At 44.5% G+C, this 23,094-nt stretch overlaps 1 protein-coding gene across 6 annotated transcripts in view; it reads left to right on the top strand.

Moving 5' to 3' along the window:
- Srgap2 (SLIT-ROBO Rho GTPase activating protein 2) overlaps window positions 1–23,094 on the top strand; it is a 224,883-nt gene extending 201,789 nt beyond the window's left edge. For 3 of the 6 annotated variants that reach the window (XM_027417668.2, XM_027417669.2, XM_027417670.2), the window contains 7 exons: window positions 1,517–1,622; window positions 7,297–7,521; window positions 11,147–11,226; window positions 13,099–13,279; window positions 15,452–15,598; window positions 19,083–19,407; window positions 22,646–23,094. In XM_027417668.2, the coding sequence (XP_027273469.1) occupies window positions 1,517–1,622; window positions 7,297–7,521; window positions 11,147–11,226; window positions 13,099–13,279; window positions 15,452–15,598; window positions 19,083–19,407; window positions 22,646–23,029 (1,448 nt within the window). In that variant the 3' untranslated portion in view covers window positions 23,030–23,094. Of the gene's footprint in view, window positions 1–1,516; window positions 1,623–7,296; window positions 7,522–11,146; window positions 11,227–13,098; window positions 13,280–15,451; window positions 15,599–16,303; window positions 16,672–19,082; window positions 19,408–20,345; window positions 20,451–22,645 lie in introns of those variants that run through there. The other 3 variants (XM_035445604.1, XM_027417672.2, XM_027417671.2) reach the window with 3 other exon arrangements.

The following is a 23,094-nucleotide window of genomic DNA, read 5'->3' on the forward strand; positions in this document are numbered from 1 at the left end:
TTAGTTTATTCATGATACTGAAGGATCCTATCACTTGATTCCATGGAAAGCAATCCATGGAAATTTAAATTAATAGCAAGTCATTCAGGAAGTAGACTATCCTATCCTATTAAGGGTTTCTGTTGCTGTGTTTTAAACAAAAACAACAACAAAATGACCAAAAGCAACTTGAGGAGGAAAGGGTTTATTTCATCTTACACTTCCATCACTAAGGGAAGTCAGGACAGGAACTCAAACAGGGCAGGAACTGATGCAGAGGCCATGAAGGAATACTGCTTACTGGCTTGACCCTTAAGGTTTGCTCAGCCTTCTTATAGCACCTGAAACCACCAGCACCCACAGTGAGCTAGGCACTCCCACATCAATCAAGAAAATACACACGCTTACCCATAGGCTAATGTGATGGGGCATTTTCTTAATTGAGATCCCCTCTTCCCAAATGACTCTAGCTGATGTCAAGTTGACATAAAGATAGCACTATGTAGACCCTACCGGAATGATAGCCTCAGAAGGTGAAAAGAATAAATGCAGAAAAGGCTTTTCCCAGGTTGAACAAGGCATTCATGCCTCCTAAATTTTCAGTTTGACCCAGCGTTTGGTCTGAATACTTATTCCTCTGTTGGTTGTTCTGAGAAAAACCAAGGGCATCTGGGATACCAGTTCTCTTTGTTTGTTCACGTATGTGTGAGAATCTGATGGAAAGGAGTTATGTTGACAGTTACATACATGCATTACTTAGGTCATATCCTCATGTATTTTCCAAGACTAGACCTAAGTGAGGTCTCTTACCTTGGGCTGGAGTTGGCAAGATACACCAGAATCCTCAGCCACCCAGTTCTTCTTACTCTCACTCCTAATCCAGTATTTGCTATTTCTTATTCATTTAAGACAGCCTGATCAAGTCCATCTTGACACACAGTCAAAGGCTGTTAATGACAGAAACCACAGGCAGATGGCCAAATCTGTACTAACCTGACCATAGCACTAAAGTCAGGAATCTTCTCTGGTCTTCTTCGCAGCTTTTACTGCTTATCCTGGGTCCTGATCTCTCCTCTCTTTAGTCAGGTTCTGTTCATATCTACTTTAGGTAAGAGAGGTAGAAGCCAGACTTCTCCAGGGGAGGAAGAGGTACCTGTGTGTACAGGAGTCAAGAAAGGACTTCCACAGCCTCTGTCCCTTCTCATGTGTGGGACCCTTCAAGACTGAGCATTCAGTAGTCATGGTAGGGTGAAGGTCAGCTTCATTAGAAGGGGAATGTACCAAACTAGTCTGTGCCCATGGAGCATACAGCCTGAGTCCTGTATCAGTCAGGCTGTGTGGATCCCAGCACGGGGTCTCTTGTAGCAGCCTCATCCCAGAGCATCCAGGATGACACTCCTGTCACCATACCAGGGCTGTAGATGGGCTGGCTCTGCTTGCTCTATGAGTTGCACTGCTGATGGAAAGAAATTTCTTACTGTTCCTCTCCAGGATTGCAGTCATGCTAGAGGGGTAACACATGCCTTTCTTCTTTCAGCAATGGACAACCTGCAAGAGAGAGCTGTGCATATCCGGAAAGTCCTTCTGGTCCTGCCCAAACCCACTCTGATTATCATGAGATACCTCTTTGCCTTCCTTAATCAGTGAGTAGCTTTCACAGTGGTGAGCCTGGCTTTGACTATCCAGGACTTTCATGGGGATCTATGTCTTACCATCCATCCTAACAGATACTTACTTAGCATCTACCATACACCAACTACAGTGCTGTGATGTTAAATGGAAAAAGAAAGGCCTTTTATCATTAGATCATGGTCCAAGGAAAAAAAGAGACAATAGTAGATACATCAGGTAGAATAGGTGCTAAAAAGAAAAGAAGAGTAAAGATGGGGATAGAGTTAAGAGGTCCTAATGGACAAAGGATGAAAGAAGAGTTAGTTGAGAGATGTGCTTGCCACAGAGGCCTGTCTGAGAAGACTGGGTATAAGCGGTAACCTGAAGGGGACAAAGGGGGCCTATAAGGACATTGGAAACTTGAGGGTCACAGTAATAAATAATAAGTTTGAGTTTGGGAAATGACGTTAAAGCCTTTAAAGAGAAAAATGGTATGATATGATGTTTAGGTATTTTCAAATCTGCCAGTTACTTTGTGGAGAAGTTACTGTAGAGGGTCAATGAGAAGAAAGACCTACTCCAAGGTCATGACATGGTCTGGCTGAGGTGTTGGTAGACCAGAAGATGACAGAAAGGGTCAGGCTTATGATATGCATTGAACACTGGGTGAGACAGGCATAGCTTACCATGATCCCCAGCCTTCTCCATGTTGTCATCTCTCATCATGCCGGGTCTAGGTTTCCATATAACTAAGAAATAGTTCTATGGATTCCTGGATCCATCAAAACAGGGAAACCAAAGGTAAGTCAAGGGGCCAGAATATTATAGTTTTAGTACATACCTTGTAAATATGAAGTTGTCATACATAGCTTTTTGTTTAAAATAACTACAAATTTAGAGTCCATTTCACAAGCCTCATCCTGGTTAGACAGTCATGATTGGCCTGGCCTTATAGATGTCTGGGATTAGTGGTCCCTGCCTAAGACCTTATTGGGAAGCCCACGTCATCACCTATCCCAGTGCAGAACCACAGAGAATCTTGGCTCTGTGGTCTGAGTCTGACAAAGTCTTAACTCAGTCCCCCATCTGCCCTTGAGATGAACTCCTCATAACTCATTAGTATGCTCATTCATAGCCTGGAAACACTGCTTACTACTCTGTTAGTCAGTCCCCTTAGGGCCCAAGTCACAGCTTGTTCACATCAACCATACTTACCCTTAACCCGGGCCTTGTTTGCCCCCCATGAACTAGGAGCATGCTACAGGCAGCCAGATAGACCAGCTGATAGAAACAGGGAAGGCATAAATTAACTGTTATCTTTTCTGGACTTTCAGAAGAGAGAAACAATAGAGTAAGCATGATGCAGTATAAGAGACAATGGCCATTATTAGAAAAAAAAAACATGGAAATGGTACTAATTTCATTATTAATTTGTGTGTATATAATTTTAAAATATTGTTGTGTGTTTATAGTTTTAAAAATTATATAGGAAAGGTGAAGCATTTGTAGTCATAGTGTTTCTGAAAATAGTAACATGCAAGACACAGTTTGTAAAGTCTCCATGGGAAGATGACAACTGATAAGTCTGCAGCTGCCAACAATTACATCAGCAGTTGGCAAGTGGTTCCTTGTGGAGACTTTATCTGGACCCTCACTTTGGGGATGCACACTTTATCCTCGCTGAAGTATATTCTTGGATTGTACACATACTGAATCTCAAGGGATCAAACTAAAGTATCTATAAGGCTGGCACTTCAGATGTAACTTAGTGGACTCTAGTCCAGAGTCTCACTTGTTGTGAAGATGATGTTGAGTCAGCGCTATGGATCTCATCTGAATGCACAGCTTGGGGACGTTCTGCCTATAAGCTCAGAAAATGTGCCTTATTTATACAGTAGAATATTGTTTACCCATAAAAATGAATGAAATATTGACACTACCGTGTGGATGAACCTTGAAAACATTGTGTTGAGTCAGTAAACCAAACACACACACACAAAAGAAACAACTAAATATTTTAAGACTCCATTCCATTTGTATGAACTCTCCAGAACAGGCAAGTCCATAGAAATAGAAAGTAGATTCCTGGATGCCGGGGGCTGGAAGAGGATTGGAAAATAACTGGTTAGTGAATACTAGGTTTCTTTCAGGGATGATGAAAATATTGTACAACTTAGAGGTAATGGTTACATAACATTGTGAGTATGTTAAATGCCACCAAATTGTATACTTTTATTATTTCTTATTTAGAATACAAAGTGATGGATTTCATTATGATCTTTTCATACATATATATCATTTTACTTTGTTCTTATTTGGCCCCCATTGCCCCCCCACAAGCTCTTCTTGCCAGTCCTCTTCCTCTTTCAAAAAGTACCTACTTCTGCTTTCATGTTACATGTATTCCACTACCCTTCCTTTTTTTCCTTCCCCTCCCTTTAGGCCTTCTCTTCTCTCCTAGTCCCTTTTCTGTTTCACATCCTACACACACGCACACACACACACACACACACACACACACACACACTCCACATATGAAAAAAAGTACGATATTTATGTTTGTAAGTCAGCCTTATTTTACTTTATGCAATGATCTTTGGTCCTATCCATTTTCTTGCCAGTGTTATAATTCCATTCTTTTTTATACCTGAATAGAATACCATGTTTGGGCTGGAGAATGGCTCAGCCCTTAAAGGCTAGGCTCACAGCCAAAAATTTAAGAGTTCGATAAAATATCATATTTATGGGTACCACATTTTGTTTATCCATTCACCTGTTGGTAGATTTATTGCTAGGCTAGTTACATAGCTTGGCTACTAAGAATAGTGCAATAGTAAAGACAGGAATGAAACATATCTGTGGTATGTTGACTTAGACCCTTCAGGATATATTCTAGAGTGTTTTAGCTGAGTCATGTGGTAATTCTATTTAGTGTTTGTGGTACCTGCATTCTGATTTCCATAGTGGCTGCACCAGTTTACATTTCTTCCAGTCTTATATAAGGGTTCTTCTTTCTCAACATCTTCACCAACATTTATTGTCAGTTATCTTTTTGATGACAGCCTTTTTGACTGGTATGCAACAGATTCTCAATTACCTGTGTGTGTGTGTGTGTGTGTGTGTGTGTGTGTGTGTGTGTGTGTGTGTGTGTGTGTGTGTGTGTGTGTGTGTGTGTGTGTGTACAAACATTTAGAGCAGGAGTTTGAAGTAGAAACCATGGAGGAATGATAGTTAACTGACTTGTTCCCATGTACAGCTACATTTCTTTACACAGTCCAGGCTTACCTGCCTATGGTACAGTGGGCTGAGCCCCACTGCATCAATAGCAATCAAGAAAATTCCCCAGATACTCACAGGTCAGACTGATGGGAGCAGTTCTTCAGTTGAGATTCCTTCTTCCCAGGAGATTCAAGTTGACAACCAAGATAAGCGGTCACAAGTTTCTTGGTCCTTTTTTGGTTTTGTTTTGATTTGGTTTGGTTTTTAATGGGAATCAGAAAATGTACATATATTCATAAGACTACAGTTCACAAAGATATGTCCTCTTCCAGATCCTTGTCACTGTAGCCTCCAATGAATAGGACAGTCTTTTCAGGGGTGGGGACAACAGTACTTCACATCCTTTATCTGTTGTAGAACTTTCACCCAGGTTTCTTGGGAATAGAGTGCTTCTCTTTAACTATCACACTTCCCAGAAACTCTGGTTTCTTGTTACTAGAACACTATCAGATCACATTAAAGAAACAAGGCTTTACTGAATTTTCTGTCTCTAAGATACCAGGACCTTGCACGATATATTATTAGCCTATAGCATATTGTGTGGGTCATTTCTGCTGAGGTTATCAAAGTAATAATTGCTCCTGTTTCTTTCCAGTTTTAATCTGATGATAAACAGACTTATATATTCCCCCAGTATTTTCTAAACCTCTGTTTTCTTTTAACTCTGGGTCCAGAGAAGGATTTTAAAATTAAAATGGATATGGTGGTACAGGAATGTGATACAAGCATTTAGAAAGCTGAGGCAAGAAGACAGTGAGTTTGAGGCCAGACTGGGGTACATAATGAATCCCTGACTTAAGCAAAAACAAATCACCTTCTGAGAAGCCATCTAGCCACTGAGATGATACCCTTCCCCACTGGCCTCTACTGCATTTGCTTTTGATATTGTGGAATAGTGGTTCTCGGATGCTAATTTCCATGGCATTTGTTCACACCATGCCATATCATTTCTGGTGTCCTACAGTGATTATAGAAGGCTCACAAGGTATGTGTCGGGTTCTCTAGCAGGGGAGAAAGCCATTTGTTAGGGTCTGGATGTGGGGCACACTAAAAGTAAACTTCACCCAATCCAGAATGTCAGTGGTATCCAAAAGCTCTAGTTTCTTTTCAGCATCTGTCAGAATTGGACACTGAGAAGCTACTGCTGATAACCATAGGAAAGCCAAACTCCTCAGCAATGCTGATAGCCCTTCGAGCTTTGTAGAGGATGTACCCAAAGTTAACCTAGCCTTCTGTTCTAGGACAGGCAGTGTCTTAGTCAGTGTTTGGTCATGGCAACTCTAATAAAGGAAAGCATTTAATTAGGGCTTACAATTTCAGAGGTTTAGTCCATTGTCATCATTATAGTGGGAAAAGTGGTGGCATACAGGTAGACATGGTAGAGAAGAGTTCTACATCTGGATCCACAGGCAACAGGGAGAGAGAGACACTGAGCTGTCTTGGGCCTTTGAAACCTAAAAGCCCATGCCCAGGGACATACTTCCTCCAATAAGGCCACACCTTCTCCAACAAGACTATACTTCCTAATCCCTCCCAAGTAGTGCCACTCCCTGATGACTAAACATTCAAATATCTGAACCTATGGGCCTTTCTTACTCAAACCACCACAGGCATGGACCCATGGGGACTTGTCAAGCATAGTGATGGTTGAGTGCTTGGGTCCTTGGCCAAGGTTGGGGTGTGACTGGAGCTGATGCTGACTGAGAATGGGAAGAATCTCTAGATAAATAAACAGTAATGAATTAGCCTACATCCAAGGGAACTCCAAGCAGAATATAAACAGAGTACATAATTAATTCCTGGATGTAATAATGTAAGGGGATATTATGAAAATGTTAAACAATTGCATTAGCTGTTCCAAAAAGAATTCACTGTCCTGGTGGAATAAAAAAAGTTAATCAGCTGACTATATTTCTAGTAAGTATAGAATTTGGAGTAGAAAATGCCCAAGAATTTGATTCTTTTGTGTGCATGCATAAAAGCATATGATGTACAGTTCCTGTGTCCTGTAACTATTTCTCAGAGTGAGCTGGGGTCCCCATCTGCTTGATAGCTTGGTGAGTTGTCTGTGGGAGCCATATCCAGTTCTGCAAAGATATGGTATCTTCTCAAAGCAGGGTGGCTCTGATGCATAAGGTCAGAGGTAAGGGTAAAAATGAGACTCATGAGGATTTGATTGGGGAACTGGAGAAGGGGGTCAGACCTGCAAGCAGGTCTTACATCTTTCCTTTCCTTGGCTCCTGAATAGGCATCAGTCGTCACTCTCTCTTCTCCCCACCTGACTGTCCAGAAGGCCTCTGATGCCCAGAAAGGCAGGTGGCAGTTTATGGACTTAGGACTTTCCTTCTGGCAATGTCTCTTGTGTATGTGTTTTCTGGTCATTCATGTGACAGCTTTCCAATTTCCCCCCTTTCCCTTTTCCTCCAGCTTATCACAGTTCAGTGAAGAGAACATGATGGACCCCTACAACCTTGCCATCTGCTTCGGGCCCTCACTGATGTCAGTGCCAGAGGGCCACGACCAGGTGTCCTGTCAAGCCCACGTGAATGAGCTGATTAAAACCATCATCATCCAACATGAGAACATTTTCCCCAGTCCCAGGGAGCTGGAGGGTCCCATCTACAGCAGAGGAGGAAGCATGGAGGATTACTGGTAGGGGCCAGGGAGGGGAGGAAGGGAAGGAGTACCTGATAATAACTGCTATAAGAGCCAGATGGTCAAGCAAAACCCAAAGGGAAACAGCCTGGTCCTCCCACTCCACTTACAGGTTCTGCAGGTGGCAGGCTCTGGCCCTTCTCCCACTTCAGACCCCCCTACAGAATAAGTGTTGCTTCACTGCCTCCCGTGTTTTTATGAGTGTTGTGTAGCTAGGGACCATCCCAAAAGATAATGACAACACAAAGGCAAGGAGCTTTTACAAGGTAGTATTTAGACTTGCTGTTCATCAGGCAACGGTGCCCAAACTGTATTGGGATGGAAACAGAGCTGGGCCCCCCGGGAATCCTTTTCTTAGGAGGTAGAGTCTGCGTGTGAGGCAAAATCTCCTGACTGAGTTTGTAAGATGGCACACTAGAATAATTTCAGAAGTTTGTGACAAGAAAAAGGTATAAACTTATTTGGGGTAGGGTAGGCACAGTTCTACCCGCCCCCCACCCCCACCCCCGTGGGAAAGTGTGAGATTATATAGACATGGTTTTTCATGACTTAGCCTGAGCACAGAATTCTAAAAGGAACCTCTGGGTACATTTCTGTTAACTACCTCTTTTAGATGAATGAATCATTTCCAAAAAAGAAAAAGAAATACTACTTCCCTTTTGCAGATAAATTTCTTGCAACCCAGAGAAACCAGTGCAGTGTTTCAGCCCACCCCAGTAATTGGGGAATCAACCCTGATCACCTATCATCTAGGACAAGGCTCTATCCAGTACCCTACACAGATACTGTAATAACACTTTACAGAGCCATTTTTCACTAACTGCAAAGGCAACAGCCTTTCTCTTAAACCCTGGTGTCCCATACCTCCTCCTTTCTTTCCTAAATGGTTTTTCAATAGAAGATGAAAACATAAGCCAGCCCAAATCAAATTCTACCTAAATATACTATCTAAAACCAGTCCTTCCAGCCCCATTGCTACCAAACACAGTTGGAGAGGACAAGGCATATGCTTACTTAATTAGCAGCCAGTTGGTCCACGATTCTCCATAACCCCTTCAGAGCCGCTGCCCAAGGAATGAATAAAATAACATTTGTGCCTCTGTGAACTTCCTATGGCAGTGGCATCCTTGGATCCACTCTCCTGGACTTCTGATCCTAGGTCTGCATCTGAGCAGGCACCTCAAGTGGCTAGCTTAGAAACAAAGATTTCTGTCACTGACAGTGGTTTGTGGTGACTAGGGCTGTTGACCATTAGGTGAGCTCCAAGGATATATTCTCTTGCACATTACTCCCCTTTGCATGAGTAGTTAAGAGCTGTGGAATGGTCGGTCCTTCGGTTCTTGCCTTTACCTGTAAAGTTGACCTTTGCTTCTTAAATATCAAATCCTTGCAGCTTCTGGATGAATAAGGGGGCATAGTGCTCCCAGCTCCCAGCTCCCTGATCCCAGTCCTCTAGTTTTCCTTCTAGTTTTCTCCCAGGTGTTTTCCTCGACCCTTACCCCATGTTGTATATGTGGTACTTACTGGAATATCATATTTGCAAACACCGCACAGGTAATTAGTGAACATTTGTGTCACTGTTCCAGGCCTTGGGCAATTGTCCATGACCTTGCTCCTGACCTCTCTTATTTCAGAAGAAAGAGATACTATCACAGTGAACTAGTATCAGGCATCTGTTCTGACAGGATATGCCCTCAGCTGCAGCCACTACCAGCACCTCCTGTGCACATTCACTGCCTTCCCTTTTAAAAGGGCCCTGCCCACCTCCCATCTCTCTCCCTCTCCCTCTCCCTCTCCCTCTCCCTCCTCCTCTGTTTGTTTCTCTGTCTTCTCTCCCCTCTCTCTCTGCCTTTCTTTTCTCCTCTGTTGTTCCTGTCCCCAGATGCTAGTCGTCTCCCCCACTTCTCCCTCCCTTTCCCTTTCCCCTAATTAAAAAAAAAAACCTCCATGTGAGCTCTGTTGAATGGTGGCTCTCTCAAGCCACCTTTTTAAAATTACAACAGAACTGAGGCACTCCAAATCCAGGAGAGTGGCCAAGAGACCAGAACCATCAGGGAGAAGAGGCTCCAGAATGCTCTGCACAGATGTGGGAAAGTACATTCTGACTACCTACTAGTCTCCAAACTGGATTCTGGTTGCATGGGACTGCTGCTGAGACCTTGGACCTCAGATTTTGATAGGGTTAGACATGTTGTCAGGGCCAGAGACGTGGGAGGGGAAAAACATGGGATTTTAGGACTACATGGAACCTCAAAAGATATCATTCTTTTACCATGGTGCAGATTTCAAAGTGGAAAGCACCAGATCCTATGGGACCAGAATGAAATGTAGACTCTCCAACCCAAGACAGATCTTGTGGCTCAGAAAAGCTCAAGTGGGATAATATATGAATTTTAGCAAGTCCTCCAGGGCTCTCTGCAGTGTGAGAACTGGTGCCCTGGTGCCTTGTGGATGCACAGGAATGAACCTTCATGCTGGGGAAAGGGTTATCTTTGTCCTATGCACCACTGATGCATTTCCAGAATGCCACCAAACTCATGGGATGGTTTTTAGGCCCAGGCACAGTAAGGAATTGTACCCACATTTTTTTTTTACAAAGAAGAATCCCTATTGCTGTTCTACCAGAGTATTCTCTGAATCTTAGGAGCCCTCCTAGGACTGGTTTTACCTGGTCTCTAAGGAGCTTCCTAGAAGAAAGGCTTGTGTACTGGGCAGGGAGAGGTTCCATGGCAAGTGGTATGGCTGTTCATAGACCTGCCTGGAACGGTTTGCTTGTTGGTGCCTAATGCTGGAGGAGAAAACTTCAGACAGGGTGAGAGGGTTTTTTGTTTTTCTGCTCTTCAAGAACATCCATCTCCTCCCTGAGCCAGAAGATAAAACAAGAAATGCTTCCTTAGTAACTTGTAGCCATTCTCAATTCTTTGCTTTGGATGATTTAAGAGAAGATAAATTTTTTAAGAACTTGACTGAGCTTTCATCCTCAGGCCTCTAGTAAAAACCTAATCTACAACAGATCCTTTTACCTTTGCTCTTGATTTCCATTCAGCCTACTCACTTCCTACTTTCTCATCAGTGCACAGGCTAATAAGTCACACTGCACCCTAGGGCATCAAGTGAAAGGAGGCTGGAAAGGAGGTAACACTTAAGTGCCCTCATGCTAAAACCTTCACTAAATTGCACCATTGACTTCTCACACGACTATCTGTGAAAAAAACAGTAACAACAAAACAGCTATCCAGCATTAGAGCCCGTTTTCAGGTCTGGATGTTCCTGATACAACCCGGACTTCCCTTCTGCCTGCTCCTTCCTTAAGAACCAAGAGTGAATTCATGAAGAGAACCGACCTGAGTAGTTGAGTTGTTCTGTGTTTTCCAGAGGGTTTATTTGTAACTTCAAAGGCCTTCCCTTTCTCTGAAGGCCGTTTAAATCCTGAGTAGTGACAAGTGGTTTGGGGAGCAGAACCTCCAGAGATTCTTCATTCTTGGCTGTTGATGGCTGTGTACTTGAGAGTAGCAAGCCCACAGTTGATGTGAGGCCTCTGTTCCAAGGGAGCTGTGTCAAAGGGAAGAACACTACTTTGGGAGCACATACTGATGTCCCAGTTATTACTCTTCTGTTGCAGTGACAGCACTCATGGAGAGACTACCTCTGCTGAAGACTGTGCCCAGGATGTGACAGCAGAGCACCACACGAGTGATGACGGTATGCTGGGGGCTGTTGGTAAAGCAGAAATGCTTCCATGTGTGTGTTGTGCATTCGATAAACTCTGCTGTCCAGAGGGCCCTAGGGAGAAAAGGGGAGTTTCTTATCCCTCCTTTCCTTGGAGGGATATTCTTACATAAGAGATTAAACCAGAGGTGAGTAACTAGACCTTTTGTAGTCCTTCTGCTTCCTTGCCCCACCTCTTAGCTCCCTATCTAGCCTGAACCCAGTAGATATATGCCTCTACTGCTGCCAGGTTACTGGAAACCAAAGCAAAGGAAAGCTCATTTTAAAAACATCAAGCCTGGGGAATAGAAATGCTAGGTGCCAAGAACTCAACAGAAGCCAAGTGAGGGGAGTGGGAATGAGGACACAGGAACCACACGCTTGCATGCCTGCCAACTGGAAAAATTGACCCTTGCACAGTACGGATTTGTGTGCTGAACAGCCTGTGAGTGTGCATCCAGGGGTGGAATGCTCAGCTGTCATCCTCAAACCCCTCTAGAGTGCCCATGATTTATTAGAGTCTGTCCCAGCCAGCACATTTCCCTTGCTTCCAACCATTCCACACCTCCATTTCTGGATCACTTGGTCTCTGGAAGTCTCAGCGGTTGACAAGGGGCCTCAGAATTTTATGGGCAGAAGAATGAAATGGCACATTCTACGGAGATTTGCCCACCCCCTCCCCACGCCTTGCTAGAAATCCTGCAGTCTGGAGACAGCTTCTGAAGGGGGAGATAGGACTTCTTGTTTAGATCCTGGTGTTGGAAGGAACGGTATGATCTTTACGAGAGAAGTAGGTATTAGTAGAGAATTCAGTATGCAGAGCTGCCTTGTTCTCATACTGTTAGAGGCTTTATCTCTAGGGAGATAGATGGGGCAGCTGAGAAAACAAGGTCAGCCAGTCAAGTGATGTGCCTGAGGCTGTAGAGAACTGAGACTGGACTACTAAGACAAGGGTTCTGCAGTGGAATCTTCAGCCGGCCCATTTAGAAGCAGACTTTCCATCCAGAACTTTATGGGTATGGGCTTCTTTTTAATCAGCCTTCCTCCCTGCAGTGGTATTTATGATCTAATGGTTCCATGTCTTGGAAAGTCTTCTATTTACTATCCAGTCTCTCCGGCAGCCTAGAACAGATAAGTGATGACAGCAATGACTAAATGTACGTATATCACAGTGCTGGGTTAAGTTTTTCACAGATTGTAATTGACTTCTTATAAGAACTTCATGAAAAAGAGCACTATTCCTATCGCCTCATTTTATAGATAAGGAAAGAAGAGCCCACACAGAAATAAAAACATATTGCACTTAGAAGCCCCTTGTAACTTTTCAGATTATTTTTATATGCATTTCCATATATTTGTTATAAACCACTTTCTATGTTTTACATTCTACTGAAACGAATGAATAACACAAATAAATTACTTAAAATATGGCATGATTCAAGTGTTTGATGGCTGATAGATTTACTATATGATCAGAAAAGAAATGATGCTCAAAAATACAGTAGGATAAGCTGGATATAGAGTTCAGTGATAGAGCCTTGCCTTTGAACATCCATGTATGAAGCCCTGAGCTCAATTCACGGTACTGCCTAAAAGAAATGAAGAATGCAGACTGGCACATTGGAAGATAGATGGAATCAGCACAGAGAGCTGTGGAGTCAACACAGGTTTATCAGGGAAGCAGTGCTCCGTGCCTGAGCCCAGGCAGAAGAGAGAGGGCGCCAGGCTATTAGGTCTTTATAGATCCTGTGGCTAATTTTTTACACTGAGTTACCCTCGCACCACTCTAAGTCCATGCTTTTCACCCAGTTTCCTGAATCTGTAGATCCCAGAAACACGTGTTTCGTCCTTCTCTGCCTTTCCCAGAATGTGAGCCCATTGAGGCCATCGCCAAGTTTGACTACGTAGGCAGGACAGCCAGGGAGCTGTCTTTCAAGAAGGGAGCATCCCTGCTGCTCTACCAGCGAGCTTCTGACGATTGGTGGGAAGGCCGGCACATTGGCATAGACGGACTCATCCCCCATCAGTACATCGTCGTCCAGGACACGTAAGTGGGATCTTGGCACCTTTGAGGGTGGTCTCTGCTACACTGTGGTAGTGAAACTTCAATTCTGGAACAGTCACAGCATGAGAGAGACTGATTCCCTAAGAATGAACACTCCATGGAGAACACCTACCCCTGCAACTCAGTCTCCCCACTTTCCCTTCTCCCTTTAAATCACCACCTAATGCATTTGTTTTAGAAATATGCCAACCACCCTAATGAGCGGTAATGTGGACTTTTTAATTTGACTATACATATTTCCTTTCTGGAAAGATCAGGGTGAGAAAACATTTTTGCTTCTCTGGTTTTGGTTTGTTTTTTGTTCTTTTTGTTTTTGGTTTTTGGTTTTTGGTTTGGTTTGGTTTGGTTTTGGTTTTTAAATTTTGGTTTTTTGAGACAGGATTTCTCTGTGTAGAGCCAGCTGTCCTGGAACTCACTCTGTAGACCAGGCTGGCCTCAAACTCACGGAGATCCGCCTGCCTCTGCCTCCTGAGTGCTGGGATTAAAGGTGTGCGCCACCACTGCCCGGCCTTCTCTGTCTTCTGTGTAATGTGCACTTTTGTTTTTTGAGATAGGGTCTCTGTCTTAGTTAGGGTTATTATTGCTGTGATTAAACACTATGACCAAAGCAACTTGGGAAATGGGGGGTTATTTGGCTTATACTTCCATCACTAAAGAATTCAGGACAGGAACTCAAACAGGATTGGAACCTGGAGGCAGGAGCTGATGCAGAGGCCATGGAGGAGTGCTGCTTACTGGCTTGCTCAGCCTTTTTTTATAGAATACAAGACCAACATCGCAGGGATAGCACCACCCACAATGATCTGGGGCCTCACCCATCAGTCACTAATTAAGAAAATGCCCTCCAATAAGGATCTTATGGATGCATTGTCTCAGTTGAGGTTTCCTCCTTCCAGGTTACTCCAGCTTGTGACAAGTTGACATAAGACTAGCCAGTACGGTCTCACTCTGTGACTTAGGCTGCCTTGAGCTCAGTGTATATAACTCGTAGCAGTCCTCCTGCCTTAGCCTCCCCTGTGCTAAGATTACAGACATGAACCACCAAACATGGCTTCTCTTTTTACACAACTATCTATACCTCAGCCTGCTGAGCCATTGATAGTGCTTTCCGCCTGCAAATGAAAATTAACAGGTTACTTTTTAGAAGGTCTGGCTTAAGAAGCATTGTAAAAGAAGAAAAGGAGGGGAAAGGATGTCGGAGAGCAGGGGAAACCAGAGTTGGCTCTAGAGATCTCATCGGCTAGGCTGTTCGTTAGTTCCTGCCGTTTGAAGCAATGTCTCCCAGGCAGGAAGTAGTGAGCCTTGTGGCCTACCCAAACCTGCCTCACTGACCCTTTGCCCTCACACACTTCTCAAGGATAAAAGCATTGTCACTGTTTTTAGTCCTTCCCTTACTATTATTTTTTTAAAGGTTGGTATCCTGAATGGGTCTGCACCCTCCCAGCCTCTCCTGGGCTCCTTCTTTGGGGAAATCCTTCTTGTGTTGATAACATCGCCAACCTGATGGTGATCTGTTCGTGGACAGGACCCTCCCAAATTTAGTATTATGATTTCACTACAGGATGGAGAGAAGATGAACTTTGGGGGAAGAGGGGCTTTCTTTGTCATCAGTAGCTAGAGGGGCCAAGAGAGCAGTAGAGAGACCTGGGACCATCTTGGACGCGCTGAGTGAGGCTAGATGTGCTGTGACAATGGCCATGTGTCCACACCCTGCCTCAACACTGGTATCTCCAGAGCCACTACAGAGCCACTACAGAGCTACCTGTCCTTACCAGCAGTGCTCAGAACTGCGGATAAACCACCACCTGGACTTCCACCTCCTTCTCCAGGAGGTGGTCCCATCATGGCACCCCATGAAAGCAGCACTGGGGTCAAAGGCAGAAGCCTTGAAATCAGGTGTTCCCTCGCCAAGCTTTCCTGAGGAGCTAAGGATCAAATAGAAGTCAGCAGATTATTTATTCTTATTTACATGACCCTCCAAAGGCCCTCAGATTTCCTTGCCTCTGTTCACAAAATTAGCCCCACCAGTGGTTGCTGCTGCCTTCAAGCTGTGTAGGGTCGTGTGTATGTTCAGGTGGGCCATCTTGCTGATTTAACACTGCTTTTTGTATTGTTTTTTTCCTTCTCCCTGCCTGCCTGTCCCTTCTGCCCCAGCGAGGACGGTGTCGTGGAGAGGTCCAGCCCCAAGTCTGAGATTGAGGTCATGTCTGAGCCACCTGAAGAAAAGGTGACAGCCAGAACAGGGGCCAGCTGTCCCAGTGGGGGTCATGTAGCTGATATTTATCTTGCAAACATCAACAAGTAAGCTCTGCTTTTCATTTTCTGCTCCCCTAAATGACTCACTCACTCCGCCTCACCCCCTGCCTAACCCCACCCCGCTCCTGTGCTGTATGCAGGGCTCCTAGCTCCCCCAACCTAACAGTCTCCATGTGTCGTTTGCTGCTGCAAGGTGGATGGCAGGGCTTACATGGGTCTCTAAGGGCAGGCCCTACCCTCCAACTGTCTGTTATCATCCTGTGGTACTCTGTGTGTTCCACGGTGTCTGTCTGCCCAGACTTCCTGGCAGTCTTAGCCAAACCTTCATCAAAGCTTTGGTCACCTTATGCAACTTGGTTTTGTGCTATTTCTTATCAGTGCCTTCACTTTTCCAATTCTTGCTCAAATAGTATTTGATAGCTTCTTTGACCCTTGTCTGTCTGAAGATTTCAGAGTTTCGTATGTCTTCACCAGGCTTCTGTCCACCAGGTGGGCTTACTTAGATGCCATGTGTCTGGTTCTCCCTATCCTACATTCATGGCCATGGAAAAGAGAAGAGCACTGAGCCCAAGGGAAGCTTTCTCCTGAGCGTGACCCTTCGCTCCCTTTCACACTAGCAGAAATCACCTTTCATTTTTTTCTTGTTGCTTTCGCACTGTGTTTTTATTATCCTCCCCTAGCAGTCCTTTGCAGATGCCCACTCCTGTCCAGCAGGCTTACTCTCACCCCAGCTTTCATTGTGGCCATTAGCAGTATTCCGAGGTTCTAACTCCATCCACACCTGCTGGCTATCTAGAGGGATTCCTCGTTCGCCCGCCCATGAGCTGCTGCCTCCCCCAGAGGCACTCAGGCTATCGGAGAACTAATCTCATCTCAAGGGGCCAGACACCAAGTCCTACAGACCTCTTTCTGCCAGACCCTGAACTGTGGCCCAGTGCCAGGAGGATGACAAGCCCCGGGGCTCTCCTGGTGAACATGGATTGGAGATGACGTACAGTTTGTATTCCTTCCGACCTTGGAGGGGTGAAATGATTTGCACTTTGAAACCCTGTTAACCATAGCCTCTGGACACTGAGACTGGAAGGAGAATAAAAGATGCTTACTGTTTTTAAACTGCATGAGGTTGCCAGATCTCTTGGCTTTTTTCCAACCAGACAATAGAGGGGGTTGGGGGACATGGATCTTTTCTATCTCTTTCACACTCAAGTTCATCAAGTTTATTCTGCTCACTTATGTAGTATAGTCATAACTTAATTCAGACCAGTAAACAAGTTGAGGATTTTATACTTCCCTCCGGTCTGCTAAGAGGGCAAGCTAATAGAAGGTAGCTTCCAGCTAATCACATTTTTTCATTATTTACAAGTCTGTGTTAATTATGAGTCTGCAATCACAAGGCCATGAGCTTATTAAGCCAGAAACCAAGACTGGATAGTGGAGGGGAAGCTAGATATTTATTTAGGCACTTTGTTTTTGTTTTTTATGGCGTTGGGGGTAGAACTCAACAAGTCACATATACAAATGGAGCATTCTACTTCCGAGCTACAGCTTCAGCCCTGGGTATTAAATTTTAAGTCAACATGTATTTGATACCATTCATACAAAGGAATTACAGAGAACAAAAGCTAGAATAGTTAAAAGATAAACATCTGGTAGAAAGTCAGGGTTGTTCCCTTGATCTCTTTGCTTGGTGGTATTAAGATTCTTACGATGAATTTCCTGGGGACAGACCATAACCAAACCATGTCAACATGGTCTACTCAAGCTTTCCCGGGCACCAGCCAATCAGTGCATGAGTGACAGCCCTAACATGCCTGGCTCTTAGGAGTGAGTCTGACTTCCCGCCTGCCTCCAGAACAGTGCTCCCATGAAACTTGAGTTTCCTGATTGCCTTGGAGAACTCTTTCCTCCTGGGCCCTCTCATTTGATTAACTCCTCCTCAGCCTCCAAGACTTACCTATTTGGGTAAACCTTCCTTACACCCTGAGTTCCTTGGGCTGAAAACAATGCCCTCATTCTGCATTCCAAAATGGCTTGAGTTGCTGGTACTTGGTGCTACGCCTGGTTCCTCCTCCAGGCTGAGCTCCTTGTAAATCAGCCTCTCTGTCTTCCTTGTCTTTATGCCCCAGATAGAGCCTGGGATGACACTACCACAGTCCCCTAAGTCTGCCTTCTCAGCAGTTCTGATCTGTGAGTCAGCCATCCTTGAGAGGAAAAGGGAAATCAGCAGCGTTCTTAGGTGTGGCATTTAGATTTAATTCCACATCCTATATTAACCATCTGCTTTGTGCCAAGCACCAGTGCTAGCTGTTCAGAGCTCACAGTCTGGCAAGGCACAAGACCATATGGAAGGTAACTGCAAAGCAGTTGTATGGAGGCACTGGAGAAACCTGGAAGGGAGGAATCTCTTCGGTCTGCAGTTGGAGGTACTAATGTCATGGAAAACTTGACAAAGGAGGGCTCATTTCAGCAGGGTCTTCCTAGACTAAAGAGCATCCTTTTTCTGGTTGAGAATGGCTGCCTTACAACGCTAGACCTGCCTAGCAGCCACATTCATAGAGAGGCTGCTGGGCCACATCCTACCAGACCCAGAAAGATAAAGCAGACCGAAGCTGTAAGCAGCACAAGAAATGACTTAGGCATTATCTATGCTTAAGAGATGGCCCCCAATCTGCAGTCCTACCATTACCATCCCGATCCCCAGCTCATCCCATCTTCCTCAGTAGAGTCGAGATCAGAGCTACACAGCTGCTATCTGAACTAGCAGCTTGATGGCATCTTAGATGAGGTCCTTTAAAGTCTGGTTCAGAAAAATAAAATTATTCAGCATCAGGCAATAACCCATATGGCTAGGATCCCACTACATCACATCATTTGAGAGCCTTTTGTGGTATGAAATGAATTGGCCCAGTGCTGGGTGACATAGGAGTTGTGTAGATGCCCTTTCTACCCTAAGATCAGGCACACAGTGAACCCTCTGTCTGTGCCACTGCAGTTCCTTGAAAAATCTCTTCCATGTCTATGAACAAGAAATAGCCTCTTGCCAGAGCCCAGATGATGACGGACTTGCTGTAGTATAGTTGAGCAAACTGAAATGTGGAAAAGTTAACTCCTATTGCTAGAAGTTCTCCCCCTCCTTGGTGATGGTGAGACTTTCCTCCTTGGTGATGGCGAGACTTTGTCACCTGGGGCTTGGGTTTCTGTTCATGCAGGCAATGGAGTGGGTCTTTTCATGAATCTTTCTCCCATTAGAAACTTTCTCTTGAACAGGCAATTTTTTTTCTGACAGCATCTTACATGGTTAGAACTCAAAGCTCACAACCACCAAGTAAGTATCCATTTCACCTCTGCCCAGGTTGGGGGTTGGAGGGAACAGAACCATAGAGAAAACAAGAGAAAGAAAAACTGAAGAGATAGAGTATTCTGTGTGACTTTCTTTAGATGTCCCAGGTGCCAGCCTCTGCCCCCTGTCACAATCCCAGCTCATTGGACCCAGGGCTTCCTGATCAGATGCCGTTTCTGTTTGTTGAAGGCAAAGGAAGCGTCCAGAATCTGGGAGCATCAGAAAAACATTTCGGAGTGACAGCCATGGGCTGGGCAGTTCTCTGACTGACTCCTCCTCCCCGGGGGTGGGGGCTAGCTGCCGTCCATCCTCTCAGCCCATCATGAGCCAGAATCTCCCCAAGGAAGGGCCTGATAAGTGTTCCATCAGCGGCCATGGGAGCCTCAACTCTATCAGCCGCCACTCATCCCTGAAGAACAGGCTGGACAGTCCACAGATCCGGAAGACTGCCACTGCGGGAAGGTCAAAAAGCTTCAATAACCATCGGCCCGTGGACCCTGAAGTCATTGCACAGGTAACTGAGGGGCCCTGGACAATAAGTAGTAAGTCTACACTCATCAGTTCCACTCAGAGCAGCCCCGGCTAATCAACAGAACTTAAAAGAGATCCCTGTACGTTCTATAGAGGATGCAGCAAGTATCATACATGTGAATCTGCCAAGACAGCTTACTGAGCAATCTGCCTACCCTTGTCTCCCCAGCAAAACCTGAAGGTAGAGTTAATAGAATTCTACCTTCTTATTTGTATTCTGGCTGTTTCCAAGGCTGTTAACTTTTAAAGCCAACAGCTAAATATTTTGATAAAAAAAGTCCATTAGTCCAAGTTTCATGTGTTAAGACACTAAGGTAGGGTCTGAGGAGATGGTTCAATACATAAGAGCGCTTGCTATGCGAGCAAGATGAACTGAATTCAAATCCGCAGCACCCACATAAAAGGCCTGTAACCCCAGTGTTGGGGATTAAGGGCAGGCAGAGTCCTAGGACTTGCTAGCCAGTCAGCCAGCCTAGCCAAAAGAACAAACTTCAAGTTCAGTGAGAGTCTCTGCCCCCAAAACAATAAGATAGAGAGTGATAGAGACAGATACCTGACATCTTCCTCTGGCCTCTGCACATAGAACACACACATGAGAAACTAGATGGATAGATAAGTAGATATGTAGGTAGGTAGGCAGGCAGACAGATGATAGAAACACAATAGTAGACTTTAGTGAAGCTAAGACTCCGTTCCTGACACTCCATTTCATAAAGCTGATCTCTGATACTTGTAGATAGCTAATTAGTCCACCATCGGATTCTGTCTTCAAAACCCCAAAGTATTCTTGTTGCTTGAAGCTCAGGTACTAGAAAGTTTCCAACCCAAAGTTGCAGGTACCAATGCAGATGAATCCCAGATTGCAGGACCTTGCTTTCCATCAGCACCACATTGATGATTCTGTTTTCCATGAAATATTAGAAACCCAACTCGACCTCTAAACATCCAACTACTGGGGCCACTCCAAGCAGTTCTCTCAGACGTCTCTCCCAGCTATATACTTTTCATTAGAACAGGTAGGAACTAAGGGATTGCTTTTGTCCTCTTCCTCACCTCAACTTCTGGGGTGATCAGGAAAGGGCAATAGAGGCTCTGTATGGTCCCCATTGGTTTCATTGGTGCTCTGCTTAAGGAGGTATACCTGGTACACCCAATATTGAGCCCTGGGCCTATAATGTCTTGCTTTGCTTACCCTCTATCCTGTTTAAGCTCCTGACAGCAATCTGCCTTGCACCATGGGAATCCTCCTTGATCCTCTTTTAGCCAGCCATTAACCAAAGTCTTAGAAACTGTGAACATACTAGTGGCCTTACAGGACAGAGCCAGGAGATAAGAATTCTTCCTGAGCATTCTAAAAGATTTAAGAAGCCCACAGGTGTAGCTCAGCAATGCAAGCTAAGAATGTTTGCCAATTGTGCATAGGCTACTGGGTTCCAGCCCTGGCATTGCAGGAGGGGGCAAGAAAGGCTAATAAATGCCATAGTGATGAATGAAAATGAGTCACTATCATCCATAGCAAGCTTCAGTCACACCATCAGACAGGAAGCCCTAAGTGGGAAACCTGGGGCTTACTTGAAACTTAGAATCTTTGAAAGTATTCTTGATCCCAAAGAGGAGTCCTGTGGTGGCTTTGGGATGCAGTATTAAACACAAGTTTGCCAGGAGGGTATGGAAGCTGAGCACTCTTACTGGATGCTTGCTTACAAAGGTTCTTTGGTTCTGCTTTGAGCCCTTGGACTAGGGTTGCCATTTCTCTAAAGTCTTCAGTATCTACTGGTTTGCAGATGCTAACTTACCTACGTGGGCTTTGGCTCCCCCTTTTGGCCACTCTTGGGTTCCCTTTCATGGTGCTGGGTAGAAGGAAGCTGTTTCAAGTTGCACACTTGGGTGAGTTGGGAAATTGAAGCATTGTCCTGATAAATCTTCAAGGACTTGGCTCTTGAACCTTCCTTAACTCTCGTGGAGGAAGGAATAACCCCCTTACCCACTGGCTTTGAAGTCAAGAAAATAAAGATCATACTTGATCTCTACTACTTTGTAAAATGTGTTCATTGATGTACACTTTCAAACATACACAGAAATGCAGAGAATTACACAATGAATCCCCGTGTACTCATGACCTTTACCCTCCATTTAATTATATGTCATTTCATCCAGAAATGTTTAAGCACCTGTTACTAAAACCAAGGACTCAAGTTGAAAATACTCAGCTACTCTTTCTTTTTTAATAATATTTTTAGTTGTTAAATTTAATACATTTATGATATATATATACATATATATATATGTATATATATATATACATATATATATATATATATATATGTATATATATATATAGTGGGGGGGTTCGAGACAGGGTTTCTCTATGGCTTTGAAGGCTGTCCTGGAACTAGCTCTTGGAGACCAGGCTGATCTGGAACTCACAGATATCCGCCTGCCTCTGCCTCCCGAGTGCTGGGATTAAAGGTGTGCGCCACCACCACTCAGTTTATGCAATGTATTTTGAGCATGTCATCCACTACCACCTCTAACTCCTCCTAATGCCTCCCAACTGCATTAGGAGGAGTTAATACTGCATCCCAAAGCCACCACAGGACTCCTCTTTGGGATCAAGAATACTTTCAAAGATTCACTTCCCTCCCAACCTCATATCTTCCTTTTGTTATTTCTTTTCATATCCTGAGTCATATAATTAATATATATATATATATATATACATATATATATATATATATATATATATATGTTCATGGGAAGTCTAATACTTTCCATACATACATAGGTCTAGGGCCACCCACTGGGCCATGGTCAACCTACCAGGAGCCCCATCCCCAAAAATGAGTGACTCTTCCTACCTCAGCAACCATCAACTGCCAGTCGCCTCTCCGATAGAGGTGTGGCCCCAGGGGCCCCTCCCCCTTTCTGCTGGAATTTTGGCTGGCTTGATTTTGTGCAGAAAACCACCACTGGTATGAGTTGATGTGTGCAACTCCTTGTCATGTCCAGAAGTCATCAATCACTCTTTCTAAATTCCTGATGATGAAAATCTCTCTGTCCCCTTTCTCCACATTCTGGACATTCATATGTTCAAGGATTTCGGCCAAATAAAATAAGGCATTTTATAGTTGGTTTCATGGCTTGGCGTATTTGGTTGAAATAGGATCCTTAGGGACATCTGTCTTGGTTTGACTTACTTCTTCCTTTTTCCTGTTTTGCAGGATATTGAAGCAACAATGAACTCTGCCCTGAATGAGCTTCGAGAGCTAGAGCGGCAGAGCAGTGTTAAGCACACCCCTGATGTGGTTCTGGACACCTTGGAACCTCTCAAGACCTCCCCAGTGGTAGCCCCCACATCTGAGCCCTCTAGCCCCCTGCACACTCAGCTCCTCAAGGACCCTGAGCCTGCTTTTCAGCGCAGTGCCAGTACTGCCGGGGACATTGCCTGCGCCTTCCGGCCTGTCAAGTCTGTCAAGATGGCTGCTCCAGTCAAACCACCAGCCACACGGCCCAAGCCAACTGTCTTCCCCAAAACAAATGCCACTAGCCCTGGTGTCAATTCATCAGCTTCCCCGCAGTCCACTGACAAGTCTTGTACTGTCTAAGGGTTATAACTTAATTGTTCTAGACAAGGAGACTGACATTATTAAAATCTTCCTATTTAACTAGC

Source organism: Cricetulus griseus, chromosome 5 (assembly GCF_003668045.3).
Source record: "Cricetulus griseus strain 17A/GY chromosome 5, alternate assembly CriGri-PICRH-1.0, whole genome shotgun sequence".
NCBI classification, from domain to species: Eukaryota; Metazoa; Chordata; class Mammalia; order Rodentia; family Cricetidae; genus Cricetulus; species Cricetulus griseus.